The following is a 15,604-nucleotide window of genomic DNA, read 5'->3' as shown; positions in this document are numbered from 1 at the left end:
TAAAATAAGAGATGAATTAGGATAATAAGAGGCAAAGAAGAAAGGAGTAAATTTTCCACAAGTAATATTTTTCCCTTCATGCTTATTTAACTTTGAAACAGAACTTGAAAGTAGTAATCACAGTTCTACAGTAGACAAAGGACAGAATGTGAGAACCAGACAGGAAGGTGTGATTGCTTTTATTGCATTAAGTGGAAACATACAGAAACATGCACAACTTTCAGGAATACACTGCTATTTCCATTATAGAAAAGCAAAGAAAAGGAAAAGCCATGGGTGGCCTACTATGGTTTGACTTTTGTTTTTAATTTTTCTTTTTTTTTTCAACTAATGAATATGTATCCCTGTAAGATAGTCTCTGCGTCTTTTCCTTTTCTATGTTAGTTTCTTGAGTTGTTCTGCAGATCATTCTATAACATGGATATATAGTAAAGCAACATCACATAGGGTGGCAGAAGGCACAGAAAAATCTTTAAATCGAGTGGACAGGTGTTCTCAGCTTTCTCGCAACAGCTCTCCTCAATGCTGTATCCTAAAAATAAACAGATGAGACCTCTTTGTTTTCATTCATTGATTCAACCAAGATGTCACAAGCGCCTACAGCATGATAAACAAGACAGATGTCACTGCCCCCATGGAGCTTACACTCTGGAGGGCCCAACAGATCACCACACTCGCACATTGTTCTCAATGCTGTAAATAAAAATACAGTGTGAGCAGTGTAAAGGGGAACTTGTTTTCTACCCAGGAAGTGAAGGCCTCTCGGAGGATTTACAGTGGGAAGCCATGGAAGCATTTTTAAGTTGGGGGAGGGAGGCTGCTGCAGTCCTATTTACATTTGAAGGTTCGTGGAGGCAGAATCCAAGAGGGCCCAGAGTGAGGAGAAGTGGGTCTGCACTTAAGTGCAGAAGTGAATCAAAGGATTCCTTAACTTCCTCAGACTAGCTCTTTAAATCTCCTCATTACACTCTGATTTGAAAATAACAACTAGTACATTTTCTGTACTGTAGTTTTCACTAGTGGATAATCTTAGAAGGGTTGGAGTAAGCTTTGCCTTAAATAAGCATTCTATCCATTCCCTTATAGCACTAACACTGCTCCTGTTAACAAAGAAATTCGGTTCCATTTTGTCCTCCATACACACATGTAATTTTGGTTTCATGTTATTTCTCCCTGTTTATTCAGCTCCTACAGAACCCTTGTTGTGTAAGTTTGCGGATGGAGGGCAGAAGAAGAGACAGAACCCAAACAAATACATCCCTAATGGCAGACCATGGCATAGAGAAGGAGAGGTGAGACTTGTAAGTCCTTTCCTGAAACTTCAGTGTGAGTGTCTAATCGTGAAAGCCTGCGAGATTAGTGCCAGATTTGAAACTTCATAATCCAGATAATGTCAGATTAAAACTCTTCCCAGTAGACATGGTGCTAAGAGACTGGCAATTCTCCAGATTGCCAGATAAACATGAAAACAGCTGTGTTTACTAGTTAACTACATTTAAAGTAAAAGAGCATTTTAAATTGCTATAAGAAGTGTATGCATGTTGTTTTTTGTCTGTGTGTGTCATGGTTTCTTCGAGAGGGTTTCCTTTATAGTTGTTCAGAAATCACCGTAAATAACATTATTAAAATAAGTAGTATATTTGCTGTTGAGTGTTTTTGCCTAATTCTTTGTTCTTTTAAAAAGAAAAAGAGCTCAATTTCTTAATAAAAATGTCAGACCTCCATTTCCCCGTATTTATTGTCAATGAATTTTTTTTTTTAAAGGAAGATACTGGTTCAAGAATGTCTAGGCAAGTGCCATCTAGTAGAAATATTCTAGAATCTGCACTGCCCAATGATAACCACTAGCTGCATGTGCCTATTTGAGCACTTGACATGTAGCTGATAGGCTGGTGGGACTCAGTTTTTCATTTAAGTCTGAAGAGCTGCATGTGGCTAATGGCTACCATGTGGGACAGTGCACATCCACAGCTTTATTCTCGTATTGTTTGTAATTATGTTTGTCTGACAGAAACTCTCAATTTTATCAAATGCTACCAAATTATCACTGTTTTATGTTGCCATGACTCTAAGAAATGGAATTTTTAAGTCACACCTTTGCCAATGAACGTTTCTATTTCTTTCTCTTTCCCATAGGCTGGAATGACACTTACTTATGACCCAACCACAGCTGCTATACAGAATGGGTATGTCATTAAGATAAATACATAATGGGTTGAGGGAAGATGTGAAGGTGGAAAATATCAGACATTTGTTCCGTGAATTACTCTATTGAAAGGATTACTTAATAGAGGCTTTTTTGTTTGTTCTAGATTTTATCCTTCACCATACAGTATTGCTACAAACCGAATGATCACTCAAACTTCTATTACACCCTATATTGCGTCTCCTGTATCTGCCTACCAGGTTTGTACCTTCAGGATTCATCAAGAGTGCGACAACTTGCCGGCCATGAATCACTGCTACATTTTTATGTGTCTTAAAATTTTGAGCATTTATAATGAAATTTAAGTCAGATGTTATGCACCTTGGATACCCAATTTAGAATAAGCTGCTTTTTATTTGGCAGAGTGATTTACTTTTATGTATAGGAGAGTGTAAAACAAGGGGAAATGGTTGTGAGTTGTCAGTCCTTGAAATCAGAGCATTTTAGAATTGGGATGAACCCAAATACTTCCTCCACAACAGGCCCTGCTGTGGACACCGTGTGTCCCCAGAAATTGAAACTTAAGGAGAATTGCCATTAGGTAAAAAACAGAAGAGGTGTACACCTGCCTTTGTTTATTCATCAGGAACTAACAAAAGAGCAAGTAAACATGCTAACAAATAAAGATGTGTCTCCATTAGGTTAACGTTAAATGAGCAATGCAATGAGATTGTAGGCCAAAAGAAGGAAGTGAGTCGCTCTTTAGGTTATTTTGTGAGGAGGCCTTACCTTAAAAGAAATTCCCTACTTAGAACCAAGATCTCATTAAGCACCTTGTTATAATATTGATTTGGCTTTATTGCAGGGTTAGTTCCTATTCTCCATGACCCCAGTGGTGTACATGCATTTCTCCTCCTTTATCAGAGTGCCTCTAACAGGCTTACTGCCTTGGCCCAGACAGGAGCATCATAACGGAGTTCAGTTACAGACATGTGGGAATATAGTTCTCTTTTGTTGACTGTTGAGATCATGTGTGATAAACTTTTGTGTATTCTTTTTTTAAAACGATTGAATTAGATGTTGTAGCCCTGATTTCTGGGGTTAGGGGACTGCAGTATCTAATAACTGTGTTATTTTACTTCAGTAAGCCTCAGTTTCCTCATCTTTAAAATGGGGATAATAATAGTTTCCATCTCATAGGTTTGTTATAGGAACTAAATGAGACTATCTGTGTAAAGAGCTCAGCGTAACACCTGGCATATTATTAGCCCTCAATGAATGTTAGCTCTGATTGTTATCATCATTAATATGCAGGACTAGCTGGCTGATAAGAGTATATTCCTTATGCTTTTTTAAAATAATGGATTGGTCAACATAAGCAGTATCATAAAGGTGGTTCTGTCTAAAAAACATAAAAGTACCTTTGAATAACAAAGAAAAGTGATTAAAGGTACTAAAACTGAAGTTTTAAAGTAGCTTTCAGAGCCTTCCTCAGCTTTTAGATTCTTTTCCTTTCCCTGAGTTATCACTCATTTTCTCTTCTCTCTTCTCTCTGACTGTTTTGTTACTTAATGCTGGTGCTTCCGTCTGCTGGGCATAGTGTTCACTCATTTAGTGCCTCTTTAATTATTTTGGACTCCAAATTTCTCCATTTTCCTTGCCTATCAGTGAGATCTGCTCTGGTGCGTTTTCCCTAATTAACCATTCCTGTGTCTGATACTAAAAGGTAGTCTTCTTTCTTAACTATCTGAACTTGGAATCCTCTGCCATTTATGTATATTACTAAAAACAGAGACGAGTAGGCTTATTCTCAGGCAAATGAAAGGTTGTGCATATTAATATGAATGTATGCTGCTACAGATATACGGCTATTAATGCATCTCCCTACCACCTCTTTTTCCTTCTTTATTACAAAAGCAATGAGTGTTTTGGCCACAAAATTGTTTCATAGAATGTGAAAATTAGGAGACCAGTGTTGGTAATAGATTTTTCATACCTAACTGGAGACAGCATTTCATTTCAAAGCCTGATTTCTTCTCTTGAGCATTCTGTGTTTCCCTAAAATACATGCGGAATTTCATTCCATTTGGCTGACACTCTGTGCCATAACTCTGAAGGCTGATTCTTAACCCCATAAATTTAGGGACCCAGTAGGGTCAGCCGATGAGCTTGAAGTGGTCTGTGATTCCCTTAAATTGTTTGCAAAATGCGACTTGTATATATGCAGTTAGGTGGAGGAAAAGGTCTATTTCTTTCATCAGATTTTCAAAGGGATCCATCACCCAAAAGAGGGTAAAGAACCAATGGTAAAGAGTTCATAAAACATAAATTATTATTCCCATTTTATAGTTAGGGAAAATTGAGGAATAGAAATTGACAGCAGCTGATTTTGCTGCTTAAGAAAGAAAATTGGATTAGATGTCTTAGCTCCCTAACCTCATAATGCTGTAAGCCATTAGATTATTAAGACCACTGAAGCATACAAAAAATGGGAGCATCTGGCCCAAATTGGGGTCTATAGGGAGCTGCTCGCCTCCCCGTGATTTATTCAGTGAAGGCCTTGCACTCGTGTTGGAGTGGGCCTTTCTCTGCGAAACCACCATATGCTTATACAATTGGATTTGAGAAATTGACATCTGCAAGAAACCACCAATACCCCTTTGGGGAAAGGCTGCAGTCCAGATAACTGAAATGTTAACAAGGCAGAAGCACTTAACTTTGGTCTGCCTTAGGTGGCAAAGGAAACCAGAGAAAACAAGTATCGGGGCTCTGCTATCAAGGTAAATCACAATACATTCTTCCCCCATGACTCTTCCCCATATCCTCTCTGTAGAACCTCTGAAGTTAACAATAGGGGATAACATACAGGAGGGGTTTGTTGTTAAGAATTAGAGACTGAAACTTATTTTAAAAATTACATAGTCTCAGGAAAGCTCCAGGCATCAAGAAATGGACCGGTATTTTTTTCTCTTGAGTGGCAGACTGCACGTTCTTTCTTTCCTGCCACAGAACCTGACTCACATCTTATTTCTCAGTCCAGAGGGTCTACTATGTGGATGCCCTTTTGACTGTAGATGTCAAGATTTAGTTACTGGAGTTTAATTTCCCAAATCTGAGTTTCAGATTTTTATTTTCCACACTAACTAGAAATTGTTGACCACCAGACAAAATTTCTAAAACCTAAAGTCCTGGATATCAAAGAGGAATTGAATTTCATTTTTTTTTAAATAAGCACATACTTTAAGGATTCGTTTCTAATAAGATGTGCTGAAATTAACTCTCATGGATCTGTATTCCTAAAGCATCTAGTTCATACCTTGATTATAACACTTTTCACTATTTACTTGAGTTGTTCACTTGTTTATCTGCCTTCTTAGACAGTAAATTTCTTGAGGGTGGGGCCCATGTCTTACTCATCTTTTTCTCTTTGGTGCCTAATACTTAGTAAATACTTCTTGAGTGGGCAAATGGAACTTGGTTTTAAATAATCATTTCATCCTATTCAGAGTGACCAGTTTGCCAAGAACTCTAACTACTTTAATCTGTTTAATCATTGATAGTGTTGTTTCCTTATTTTCTTTCTATAGACTTTAACATGATTAAAAGAGTTCTAGAGAAATAGGTAGCATTCCAATGGAAATCAGTGTTTCTTTCAAAATCCTCCTTTTCCAGGTGCAAAGTCCTTCTTGGATGCAACCTCAACCATATATCCTACAGCACCCCGTAAGTTTTTCATCTTAATGGCTTTGTGGTTTGCAAGTAAGATATGTATACCTTAAAACTATTCTCTGGGTTAAAACTATTTGCCAAAGATGGTATAGGAATTGGGAAATTTTAAGCACAGATATAAGAATGTAGAAGTTCATTATAAAACTTCCATTCACCCTTGTCTTAAAACAAGTTGGTAGTTGACATTTAAATTAAATTTTCAGCCTGTAAGAACTTAAAATACATCCATATTCGAGGCAGGGCTCCATTTTCTTCCTCATACCAGTTCTGTAGGAGATTGTTCAATTGAGTTTTTAAAGTTTTTAAATTTTAGAGTTTTCAAATTTCTAAATTTTTAACAATACTTGGGATGAAACAGCTCTCATTTTTTATATTCGGCTTAATGCAAATATAAAGTGTTGAAAATTGAGCTAGAGATTCTCATCACTGTTAGCCTCTCTGTGAAAATTATAGATACCAAAGTAGTAACACCTTCTTTGGTAAATAACAAATGTGATTTCTTTAGTGGCGTGAGCATTTGTTGTAGCCATGTATATATTACATTTTTTTAATTGAGTTACACTTCACCTATTAGATAGTATATTTAATGTGTTTTTTAAAGATACATAAAACCAGTTGGTAGAATTAAAACATGGGTTTAAAAAGTTGAAAAATAAAGATGGAGAATGAAATCACAAAAAAGGCTAAGAATGCCCAACACAATGACCTACATGCTTGCCATGAGAAGGCCACACATTTGGCCCCAAGCTTTCTAGTAACTAATGCAAAATGAGAATCTTGATAAACAATACAGTTCACAGTACTTATAACATAAAAGCAGATCCATTGCTTAGGAAAAATACATTATTCTTGGCCTTAAGATGAGACAGGAATTTCTCTCAGGACTTCTAAAGAGGGTACTCCGCAATGTAAGGCCATAATTATGAAACAGCATCCAGGGAGAAGTTCTGAACAGGCAGTTGCTGAGATGACTGAAGGATCAATGAACATGTTTAGTTGATAACGGAAGAGCTCAGTGATGAGGTATGTCCGTGTGTCGTGTGTCTCTATGAATGTCTACACATATATGTCTCAGTGTGCACACGCACATCCCCAATCCCACACACACCGACACATGTATACTTACTGACACCCATGAATCCTCCAGACATGAACACCCACGGCGATCTGTGTCCCTGGTACTTTGTGCTGTCCTATGTTGGAATGCTGGGTGTCAACTCACTTTTCACTTAGGGGCTTCCTGGCACAGTGGCTCCTACAGATGAAGGAGAAAAAGGATCAGGAAAGCCCTTCAGCATATTCTGGGCATCTGAGTCATTTCCGTGTTACCATACACTATTTGATGACGCAATTAAAAACTTAAAAAGAAAAAATTTTCCTTAAGAAATGTATTAACTAACCATTTCTCACACACGTCTGTATCTTTCTTTTTTCCTGGCGACTTTTAGGGAAAAAGGTTGCACATATCTTAGTTTAACATCTCCAAGGAGACCATTGTGGTGTGTGCAGAAGGTTCCCCTCTGAGAACTCATTCCCTTCCCTACCCAGACTAGACTGCCTGCGGCCAGAATTCAAAGACCTGCACACTGATCTCTGCCCTCAGTGTGTATCTAATTATCACTAAATCACAGTGTATTTAAAGGATACGTCAGGTACAGTGATACCAAAAACATAACATTAATATTTGTAGCGTGTGTTGGAATAATTGCATTCTCAGTTACCTGGGTGATGGCAAAAGGGAGAGGAAGGATATTATCCATAAGAATATTATTTAGGATAAATTAGAGGAAATGCAAAAATCCAGAAATAGAATTAATTAAGTTTCACTTTATACAATCAGTGTACCATTATGTAATCATTAAGAATGACGATAATGATGGCGATGGAGTAAGTTAGGTAAATATTTATAATAGAATGTTTACGTTAAAGCAAAACCCGGGAGATGAAATTGTTTATGTACCCTGGTTGCAACTCTGTAGAAACACGCTGAGGCTAGAATCTGAGCATTAGGACCTGACGGTGCTGACAGTGATGTGTCAGGGAGGCTGCGTTATGGCGATTTTTTTTCACCCCTCCTCTCTGTTTTTTTAACTGTATTTTTAATGACCAGAATCTTTTCAAATGAAATCAAAGAATCTGAAGTTGGATCATGAAATCATATCTGAATCTGCTTCCCTCCCCGGCACCAAATTATAGTTGAAAGTTCTGAGAAAGTGAATGAAGAACGTGATCTTGATCCTAACAGTCTGGTCTTGAATCAAATGACTGTCTGTATAGAACATTTGTAAACAAAACACTGTGTTTGTAATATTCAATATAGTATATTGTTTTGTGTCTGCGTAAGACATCAACTGTCATTTATTTAAAAAAAAAATTAAGAAAGCGTTTTGTAACCCTAGCCAGCCAAAACTAGTTTGCATTTCCTATTACAGCTCCTCCTGCTGGACTAGCTTGCTTTACAATCAAATGAAGGTGAAGGGAGAGGTGTTCAATATAGGGATTTCTGTGATGTCAGCGCTCTCTAAAAAGTCCCAGGAAGCACAATCTAGAAGATTATTAGGAAATTGTTTATGATACCATTTACAAGTTTGAGGGGAGGTTATTTTTGCTTCGCATTCCTCAACAAACTAGGACATTTCCTTTGCAAAAGGTGATTACGGCCTCTCAACTCCCTCCCTCAGTTTGTCTTACGTTGCTCTTGTCTCTGACTTCCCAGGGTGCCGTGTTAACTCCCTCAATGGAGCACACCATGTCACTACAGCCCACGTCTATGATCAGCCCTCTGGCCCAGCAGATGAGTCATCTGTCACTAGGCAGCACCGGAACAGTAGGTGGCAAATTAATGTCATGTGTTGTGGCAGACAGAGGAGGGTGAATTAAGGCAGCCTGTGTCTTACCTCTCTGTTACAGGCTCTGCGCTGTCAAAGATCATGTCTGATCCCCTCCACCCCCTCACATTGCCTTCTACGTAGTAAATGCTCAGATATTTCTTAATTTATGGATGAACTACAAGTCTGTCCCCTGGGTATGTCTCTTTTACTAGAATATAACACCCTTACGTGACCACACCCAGCTCTAGTAACTAGTGACGTTCATTCACACTGGCAGACATGGTCTCCTAAAGCAAAAGATGAAGGTGATACATGGCGGTAAAGGCAGGGGATTTTTCCTCACTTTTTTTTTTTTTTAAATGAAATTTGGAGGCACCGAAGCACAATCTTTGTTTAGTATTGACTTATTTCCCCAAAGTCCAAGGGACTCGGTTGGATATTGAGGTTGAGCTGATACCAGATTACCTTCTAGGGTTGGTATGTGTAGCATTTAGATGGTAGCATGGCAAAAAGCTTTTAATTCAGACCATATGTATGGTGGCTTAAAAGAATAGTGTGTTTTCCCTGCTTATATTCAAAACCAACAGCAGCTTCTTGTGAAGGCTAAACCAGGGCCCCCCACGTCCAATAAGATTGACTAGAAAGCTCTCCTGCCTTTGGAAAAGGATGACTGCCAGCATCAGGAAAGCAAGAGTCTGTTGCCTATTCTGCAGTGACCTGTTAAAGATCTAAGAAGTCATTTACCTCTTGGGTCTCCACCTGTGCAAACAATTCTAGATACTAATTGAGAAGGCTACTGTCTTTTAAGGAGGGATTTAAAATGGCGCGTTAGGAGCCAGCCCTGGGGCCGAGTGGTTAAGTTCTTGCACTCTGCTTCAGTGACCCAGGGTTTCACCGGTTTGGATCCTGGGCGCAGACATGGCACCACTCATCAAGCCATGCTGAGGCGGCATCCCACATGCCACAACTGGAAGGACCCACAACTAGAAATGTACGACTATGTACCGGGGGGCTTTGGGGAGGAAAAAAAAGGAAAAATAAAATCTTAAAAATAAATAAAATGGCACATTAGTGATATTGAATTATTAAGGATGAGAAACCTTAATGATCTTCACTCATTTGCTTCTTTGTTAGGAAATCCAAGAAGAGGTGGGATTTTTAGTTTGACAAATTCAAAAAGTAGAAAACATTCACCTTGCCTTCCATATGACGTATTTATGTGCACGAATTAAACTTTGAGGTAGCCTGTTTAAATTTCTTCTTTGAGACTTCCAAATACTTGACATCCCATCTCAAAATTCCGCGAGTACTCAGAATTCTGCATGGCTTATCATTGCCCATCCTGACCGTGTTCTTCTTTTCAGTACATGCCGGCAACATCAGCTATGCAAGGAGCCTATTTGCCACAGTACACACACGTGCAGACGACGGCGGTTCCTGTTGAGGTTGGTACAGACCATCCAATGGCCATTCTGGCCATCAGTAGTTTCAGAAATGGGTAAATTAGGTAGAACTCAAAGAAAAGTCGATCAAAAGTAATACTTGGATAAAGAGTTGAGTTTAAAAAGTGTACAGTTAGTGGGGGCTGGCCCCGTGGCCGAGTGGTTAAGTTCGCGCGCTCCGCTGCAGGCGGGCCCAGTGTTTCGTTGGTTCGAATCCTGGGCGCGGACATGGCACTGCTCGTCAGACCACGCTGAGGCAGCGTCCCACATGCCACAACTAGAAGAACCCACAACGAAGAATACACAACTATGTACCGGGGGAGTTTGGGGAGAAAAAGGAAAAAATAAAATCTTTAAAAAAAAAAAAAAAAAGTGTACAGTTAGTGTAGCAACATCTAGGCCACACCGAATACTCGCAGAAGTATTTTCCAAACTTGTAACACAATTCCTACCCCTTCAAGGCTCTATCTTGTCTCCTATAAAATACTTACAGGCAAAGTTAAGATAAAGCTGGAGTTTGCAATCCTAGTACCGTAGGTTATATCAATAATAGTAATTACAAAAAGAAATCAGCTATAATTAAGATACTTGAGAAAACTGATGTTTCAGAATTGTCATGGAATGAGGAACAAAGCGTACCTGTTTTATAGAGCCTGTTAGTATAGCCAAATAACTCTTAGTTCTTGTTAGGGAAGATACTGGTATGATATTGATATAGAGGAAGGCTGATATTTGAATTAAGATCAGACAGAAAATATAGTTTTCCTGCAAAGTACCCTTAAAATTCCAAGGAAATTCATCAACCCAATCGATCCTGTCCACTAGGTAGATCCCATAGGTTGTAATTCCAGAAACAGCCCTAGGACTGTGGCTGGATGGGGGGTGGGGGAACGTTCTTGTTTCATTTTGTTTGCTTCTGCTTGATTTAAATTTGTGCAATTATTGTGAACCACAGTTACCAGAACCCACAATCCCTTTTCTACAATTCTGAAACACATAAAAGAATCTTAAAATAAAAATTATCTCAGTAACTACTTGAGCGAAAAACCTAACCTGTGGCCACTCCCAACCTGAAATGATGCAAGACAAAATCTTTACCCCACTTACTGTGCATATGCATATCTTTCAGTGTAGACCTGTTGTGTGTTTGGTTATGAGGTACAGCCCCTAGAACCCACTGGGTGTATTCTGTGGGTATACACCATATAAATGCCATATGCCGATTCTAAAATCTGAAAATACTGAATTCCAAGTCACATCTGGCCCCAAGGGATAAGAGATTTGTTTGATAAATTGTAGCTTCATATGAAGAGACAACTCATAAAAGTTGGAGTTGGAGGTTCCTTGGGTCTATCAGGCATTTTAACTCCTTAGGGAAATAATTAACCCTGAAAGCTCTACATGGCGTTAAGAACATCACTTTTAAAGAGTGCTTGTTTTTAAGGTGTTGGACTCAGGCAGACCTAGGTAGGGGCGTTTGGATTTCATTGCTCACCTGTCTCATCTGTTCTGCTTTGTTGTAGGAGGCGAGTGGTCAGCAGCAGGTGGCTGTGGAGACGTCTAATGACCATTCTCCATATACCTTTCAACCCAATAAGTAACTGTGAGGTATGAGGGAAAGCTCTCCATGACTGTAGGGCTCAAGAAAGGGAAGGTCTATGATTCTTTTATCAAAATGGACTCACTCAGATCTAGTCACACTGCTCTAATCATGGACAGGAAATCCAATGTTACTGAAAAGTTAAAATCAGTGCTTTTCTGGATTTGCGGATTAAATAATGTATATTTACTCTCTCCCTCCCTACCCCCCCCAGAAAATTCTGTAACATGTCGGAGAACACAATTTGTTCTACAATACATGTATCCTACATTTATATTGCTTTAGTGCTCACAAACTGAAGGAAATAGAGCATAAGATTTTGCTTAATCTAGCATTACAAGATGAACAGTATCTTGACTGTGAATTTAACGTCAGTATCCTTAGATTAAGAGACTGCATTCCTAGCTCTCACTTGGACCACAGATCTCAAAACCTTTCATATTGTCATGCAGATTGCCGTCAAATAGCTGTATGGATCTCAGAACACCAGGGTTTCTGGATTGCTCCTACAAAAGTATGTTGCGGGTCCCAGATTTGAAAGGCAGACTTGAGGCATAGAAAGCAACCCTCAGTTCCAGAGTTTGCATTTATTGGTCTACCACCAGAGATGAGCGTAGCCTTTTTCAAACACGTATATTTTTAAAACAAGAAAGATTACAAAGCTCTGTGGTGTATTATACCAAATGTACAAAAGCATTTGTGTTTTATTTTTCTCTTCCAGATGTACAGGAGGGTGTTCTTACATGAAGAAGGGTGTGAAGGCTGAACAATCATGGATTTTTCTGATCAATTGTGCTTTAGGAAATTATTGACAGTTTTGCACAGGTTCTTGAAAACGTTATTTATAATGAAATCAACTAAAACTATTTTTGCTATAAGTTCTATAAGGTGCATAAAACCCTTAAATTCATCTAGTAGCTGTTCCCCTGAACAGGTTTATTTTAGTAAAAAAAAAAAAAAAAACAAAACAAAAGATTTTTATCAAATGTTATGATGCAAAAAAAAAAAAAAGGAAAAAAAAGAAAAAAAGGAAAAGAAAAAAAAAGAAAAGAAAACTTCAATTTTCTGGGTATGCACAAAGACCATGAAGACTTATCCAAGTGCATGACCGGATTTTTGTGGTTTTGTTCCTTTTGTGTTGAATTTGTTTTTTTCAGCTGTATGAAATGGGCTTTCTGAAGTTTCAATAGTCTGACTTCACCCACCGTGTTCCGTGCTTGCAGTGGGAGTGTTGCTGTAATTCAGTGTTGCCGTCAGCGTCTCTTTTCTTAGCTTTCCATTTTTCTTTCGACGTAGTGTGAAGTGTCTTATCCTTTTCTATGAATTCCAATTTGCCTTAACTCTTTTGATGCTGTAGCTGTTTCAGTAAAAGTTAGTTCAAACTAATGATGTAGAACGCTTTGACCAGATGAGCTGGTCTATTATGCCTTGTAAAACAGCAGCATAGGGCTTTTAAAAGGTAGTCAATAAAAGTTGCTGAAATTTTGGCTTTTTTAAATATGTAGTAGGTGTTTTTAATGATTTTTCACATAATGTGTAAGGTAGTGAAATGCAAGAAGGGAAAAATGTTTTGTGTGAAACACATTTTCTGACTGGGGAACTTTTAATAGGGTAAATCGTTTGTAAGGCTGTACGCGAACAGTTTCCTCTGATAGTTTTGACTGATTTAGGATATCTGCTGTATGATGCAATGTAAAGTCTTTTTTGCCTTTTTTCAGGAAAAAAAAAAACTAACTTGATGTTCTAGATTTAGTGTAGGTAGCGTGGGGGCAGGGGTTGGGGGGAGGGGGAGGGGAGTCACTGAATGTTTCGTCCTTCCTTATACTAATGCTAGTGCTTTAGAATGAGACTTATGCCTGCGATCTGGCAAACTGAAAAACGTTGCTATTGCAACTAAATGACAGAAGCTAAAAGTAAGGATTTATCTTCAAACATAAGCTGAGATATGAGTAGAAGCAGAATGATTGGCTACTAGCTCTCTCTCTCTCTATTCCGTAAATTTGAGAAATGAAAATTACTTGGCACTTTTAAAGGTAACTTCACCAAAGACCGAAGAGCCAGTAACCAGTAGCTCCAACTTGTCTCAGCATCACATCTTCTGTGCTCTTTATTTTTGCCGGACCAGTTTGCGGTTAGGAGAATGTGCCTTTTTTGTACCTTTGCATTTAGGTTTTATAATTTTAACTGATGTATGGACACACACAAACAAACAAAAGAAGCATGAAGGAAGATTTGGATCCAAGCAGTGCCACACTTTACATCATCACTACAAGTGTTAAGTGTAAAGAGAAACCAATTTTGAAACTATGAAATTCCTGAGTCATAAATACACAGTTATTTCTACTTTAGTACATAGAAGATAATTCACTGTTATTCAAGCTCTTTTATGGAGCCAATGGCATACGTTTGAAAAGCAATGGTAAATTAAGTTGTCTTCCAAAACTGTGTACTTGTCTGGTCAACTGCGTGTGATCAGTTATCTACCTCAGAGTGTGTTTTCTTTTGTGCTGGTACAGGTTGCTGGCCCTCCCTGTTTCCACAGACCAAATCCTCCTAGCTCAGGAGCTAGGGCTAAGCAGTTTTTTCTTTCGAGTATTTTTTAGTTCTTAAATTTTATGCTTGTATTTGATTATAGATGTCAGTGACATTTCATAGTTTCAAAAGTCCTTGCTGCTCTGAGAAGTGTAGATTCTAGTGAAAATTACATAGTCATAAGAGAAATGTGTTTTGTTTTTGTTTTGTTTCCTTTTTTAAAGTTGTGGTATTATTGGTTCTATGCTCCCTGGAACGTTAACTGCTTTGTGAAAGTGCAGACTGAGCGCAGCGCCCTCCTGTACGTAGTGCGTTTGTAAACCTGGGTCTCTCACTACTTGATATTTTTGCATTAGTTAAGACAGGAATTTGATAGCTCGGTTAGAGTGGAGGGATGTCTGCTGCTAGAAATGTCTGAACTAAGTGCCATACTCGTCTGGGTAAGATTTGGGAAACATAACCTCTGTACATAAAAAAAAAATCAGTTAAACATCACATAGTAGACAGCCATTAAATTATAAAAAAAAATTAATTTATGAAGAAAGACCTTTTGTACAGATTGAAAAAAAAAGATTTTCATAGAGATATCTATATGATCAAGAGAGTTAATTTTTTATTTTTGTTTAACTAGTGCCACAAACTTGCCAGTGGTAACTTATTTGTCCGGTTCAAGATAACTCTGTAGTTTTCTTTCCTAGGATTTGTTGTTAAAACGCCAAAAGACATTTTTGAACTGTACATTTGATCAGATTGTTAGCTTTTTCTGTTTTATTTCTTTTGAGAACCTTTGAATAAAAAACATCTGAAATTTTATTTTTCCCGTCCGTTTTTTTTAAGTAGATTAAACGTATGTCAGAACTTCATTTCATTTCTGATCTCTTTATTCAGCTCAGTAAATTGGTTGGAAAGTGAGTTGAAAATTATTTCAGATTTGGTGTGTACTCAAAATGCATTTCCTTGAAAACAATTGGAAAAACCTGTCCATCACCTGCTTTCTGGTTATTTAAATCTGTGTACAGGGACCAGAGACATCCACCGTCCGCTCACCGCATTTCAGCTCAGCAAAAGTCTACCAAGAGCCAGACTCTCTCCTTCCTCCTTCCTTACTGCTGTCCTTTGACTGTGGCACTACTTGTCCAGCAAGGAGGACAGGATAAAAACAGTGTCCCATCTCTCATAAGCAAGCACATGGCTAAGGATGTCAAGATGACCTTCTCCAAGCCTTGATGACCGAGGGCCTCCTTTAGCGACCTCATTTGGCTGCTCCCACAGTAGGAGGCTCCAGTCCGGCTTTCATGGGGAGAGAGAACTCATCTTCCTCACA

General features: G+C 38.4%; 1 protein-coding gene across 20 annotated transcripts in view; it reads left to right on the top strand.

Moving 5' to 3' along the window:
- RBMS1 (RNA binding motif single stranded interacting protein 1) overlaps positions 1–15,093 on the top strand; it is a 206,781-nt gene extending 191,688 nt beyond the window's left edge. For 6 of the 20 annotated variants that reach the window (XM_014859938.3, XM_014859949.3, XM_044768833.2 and 3 more), the window contains exons 7-15: positions 1,186–1,301; positions 2,137–2,186; positions 2,313–2,406; positions 4,879–4,926; positions 5,819–5,869; positions 8,592–8,702; positions 10,071–10,151; positions 11,672–11,756; positions 12,470–15,093. In XM_014859938.3, the coding sequence (XP_014715424.1) occupies positions 1,186–1,301; positions 2,137–2,186; positions 2,313–2,406; positions 4,879–4,926; positions 5,819–5,869; positions 8,592–8,702; positions 10,071–10,151; positions 11,672–11,749 (629 nt within the window). In that variant the 3' untranslated portion in view covers positions 11,750–11,756; positions 12,470–15,093. The remainder of the gene's footprint in view (positions 1–1,185; positions 1,302–2,136; positions 2,187–2,312; positions 2,407–4,878; positions 4,927–5,818; positions 5,870–8,591; positions 8,703–10,070; positions 10,152–11,671; positions 11,757–12,469) is intronic. The other 14 variants (XM_014859998.3, XM_070507958.1, XM_070507962.1 and 11 more) reach the window with 3 other exon arrangements.
- Positions 15,094–15,604: the final 511 nt, after the last annotated feature.

The sequence above is a fragment of the Equus asinus genome, chromosome 4 (genome assembly GCF_041296235.1).
Source record: "Equus asinus isolate D_3611 breed Donkey chromosome 4, EquAss-T2T_v2, whole genome shotgun sequence".
NCBI classification, from domain to species: Eukaryota; Metazoa; Chordata; class Mammalia; order Perissodactyla; family Equidae; genus Equus; species Equus asinus.
Note: the sequence above shows the minus strand (reverse complement) of the source record. Positions and strands in the feature narration are given on the sequence as shown.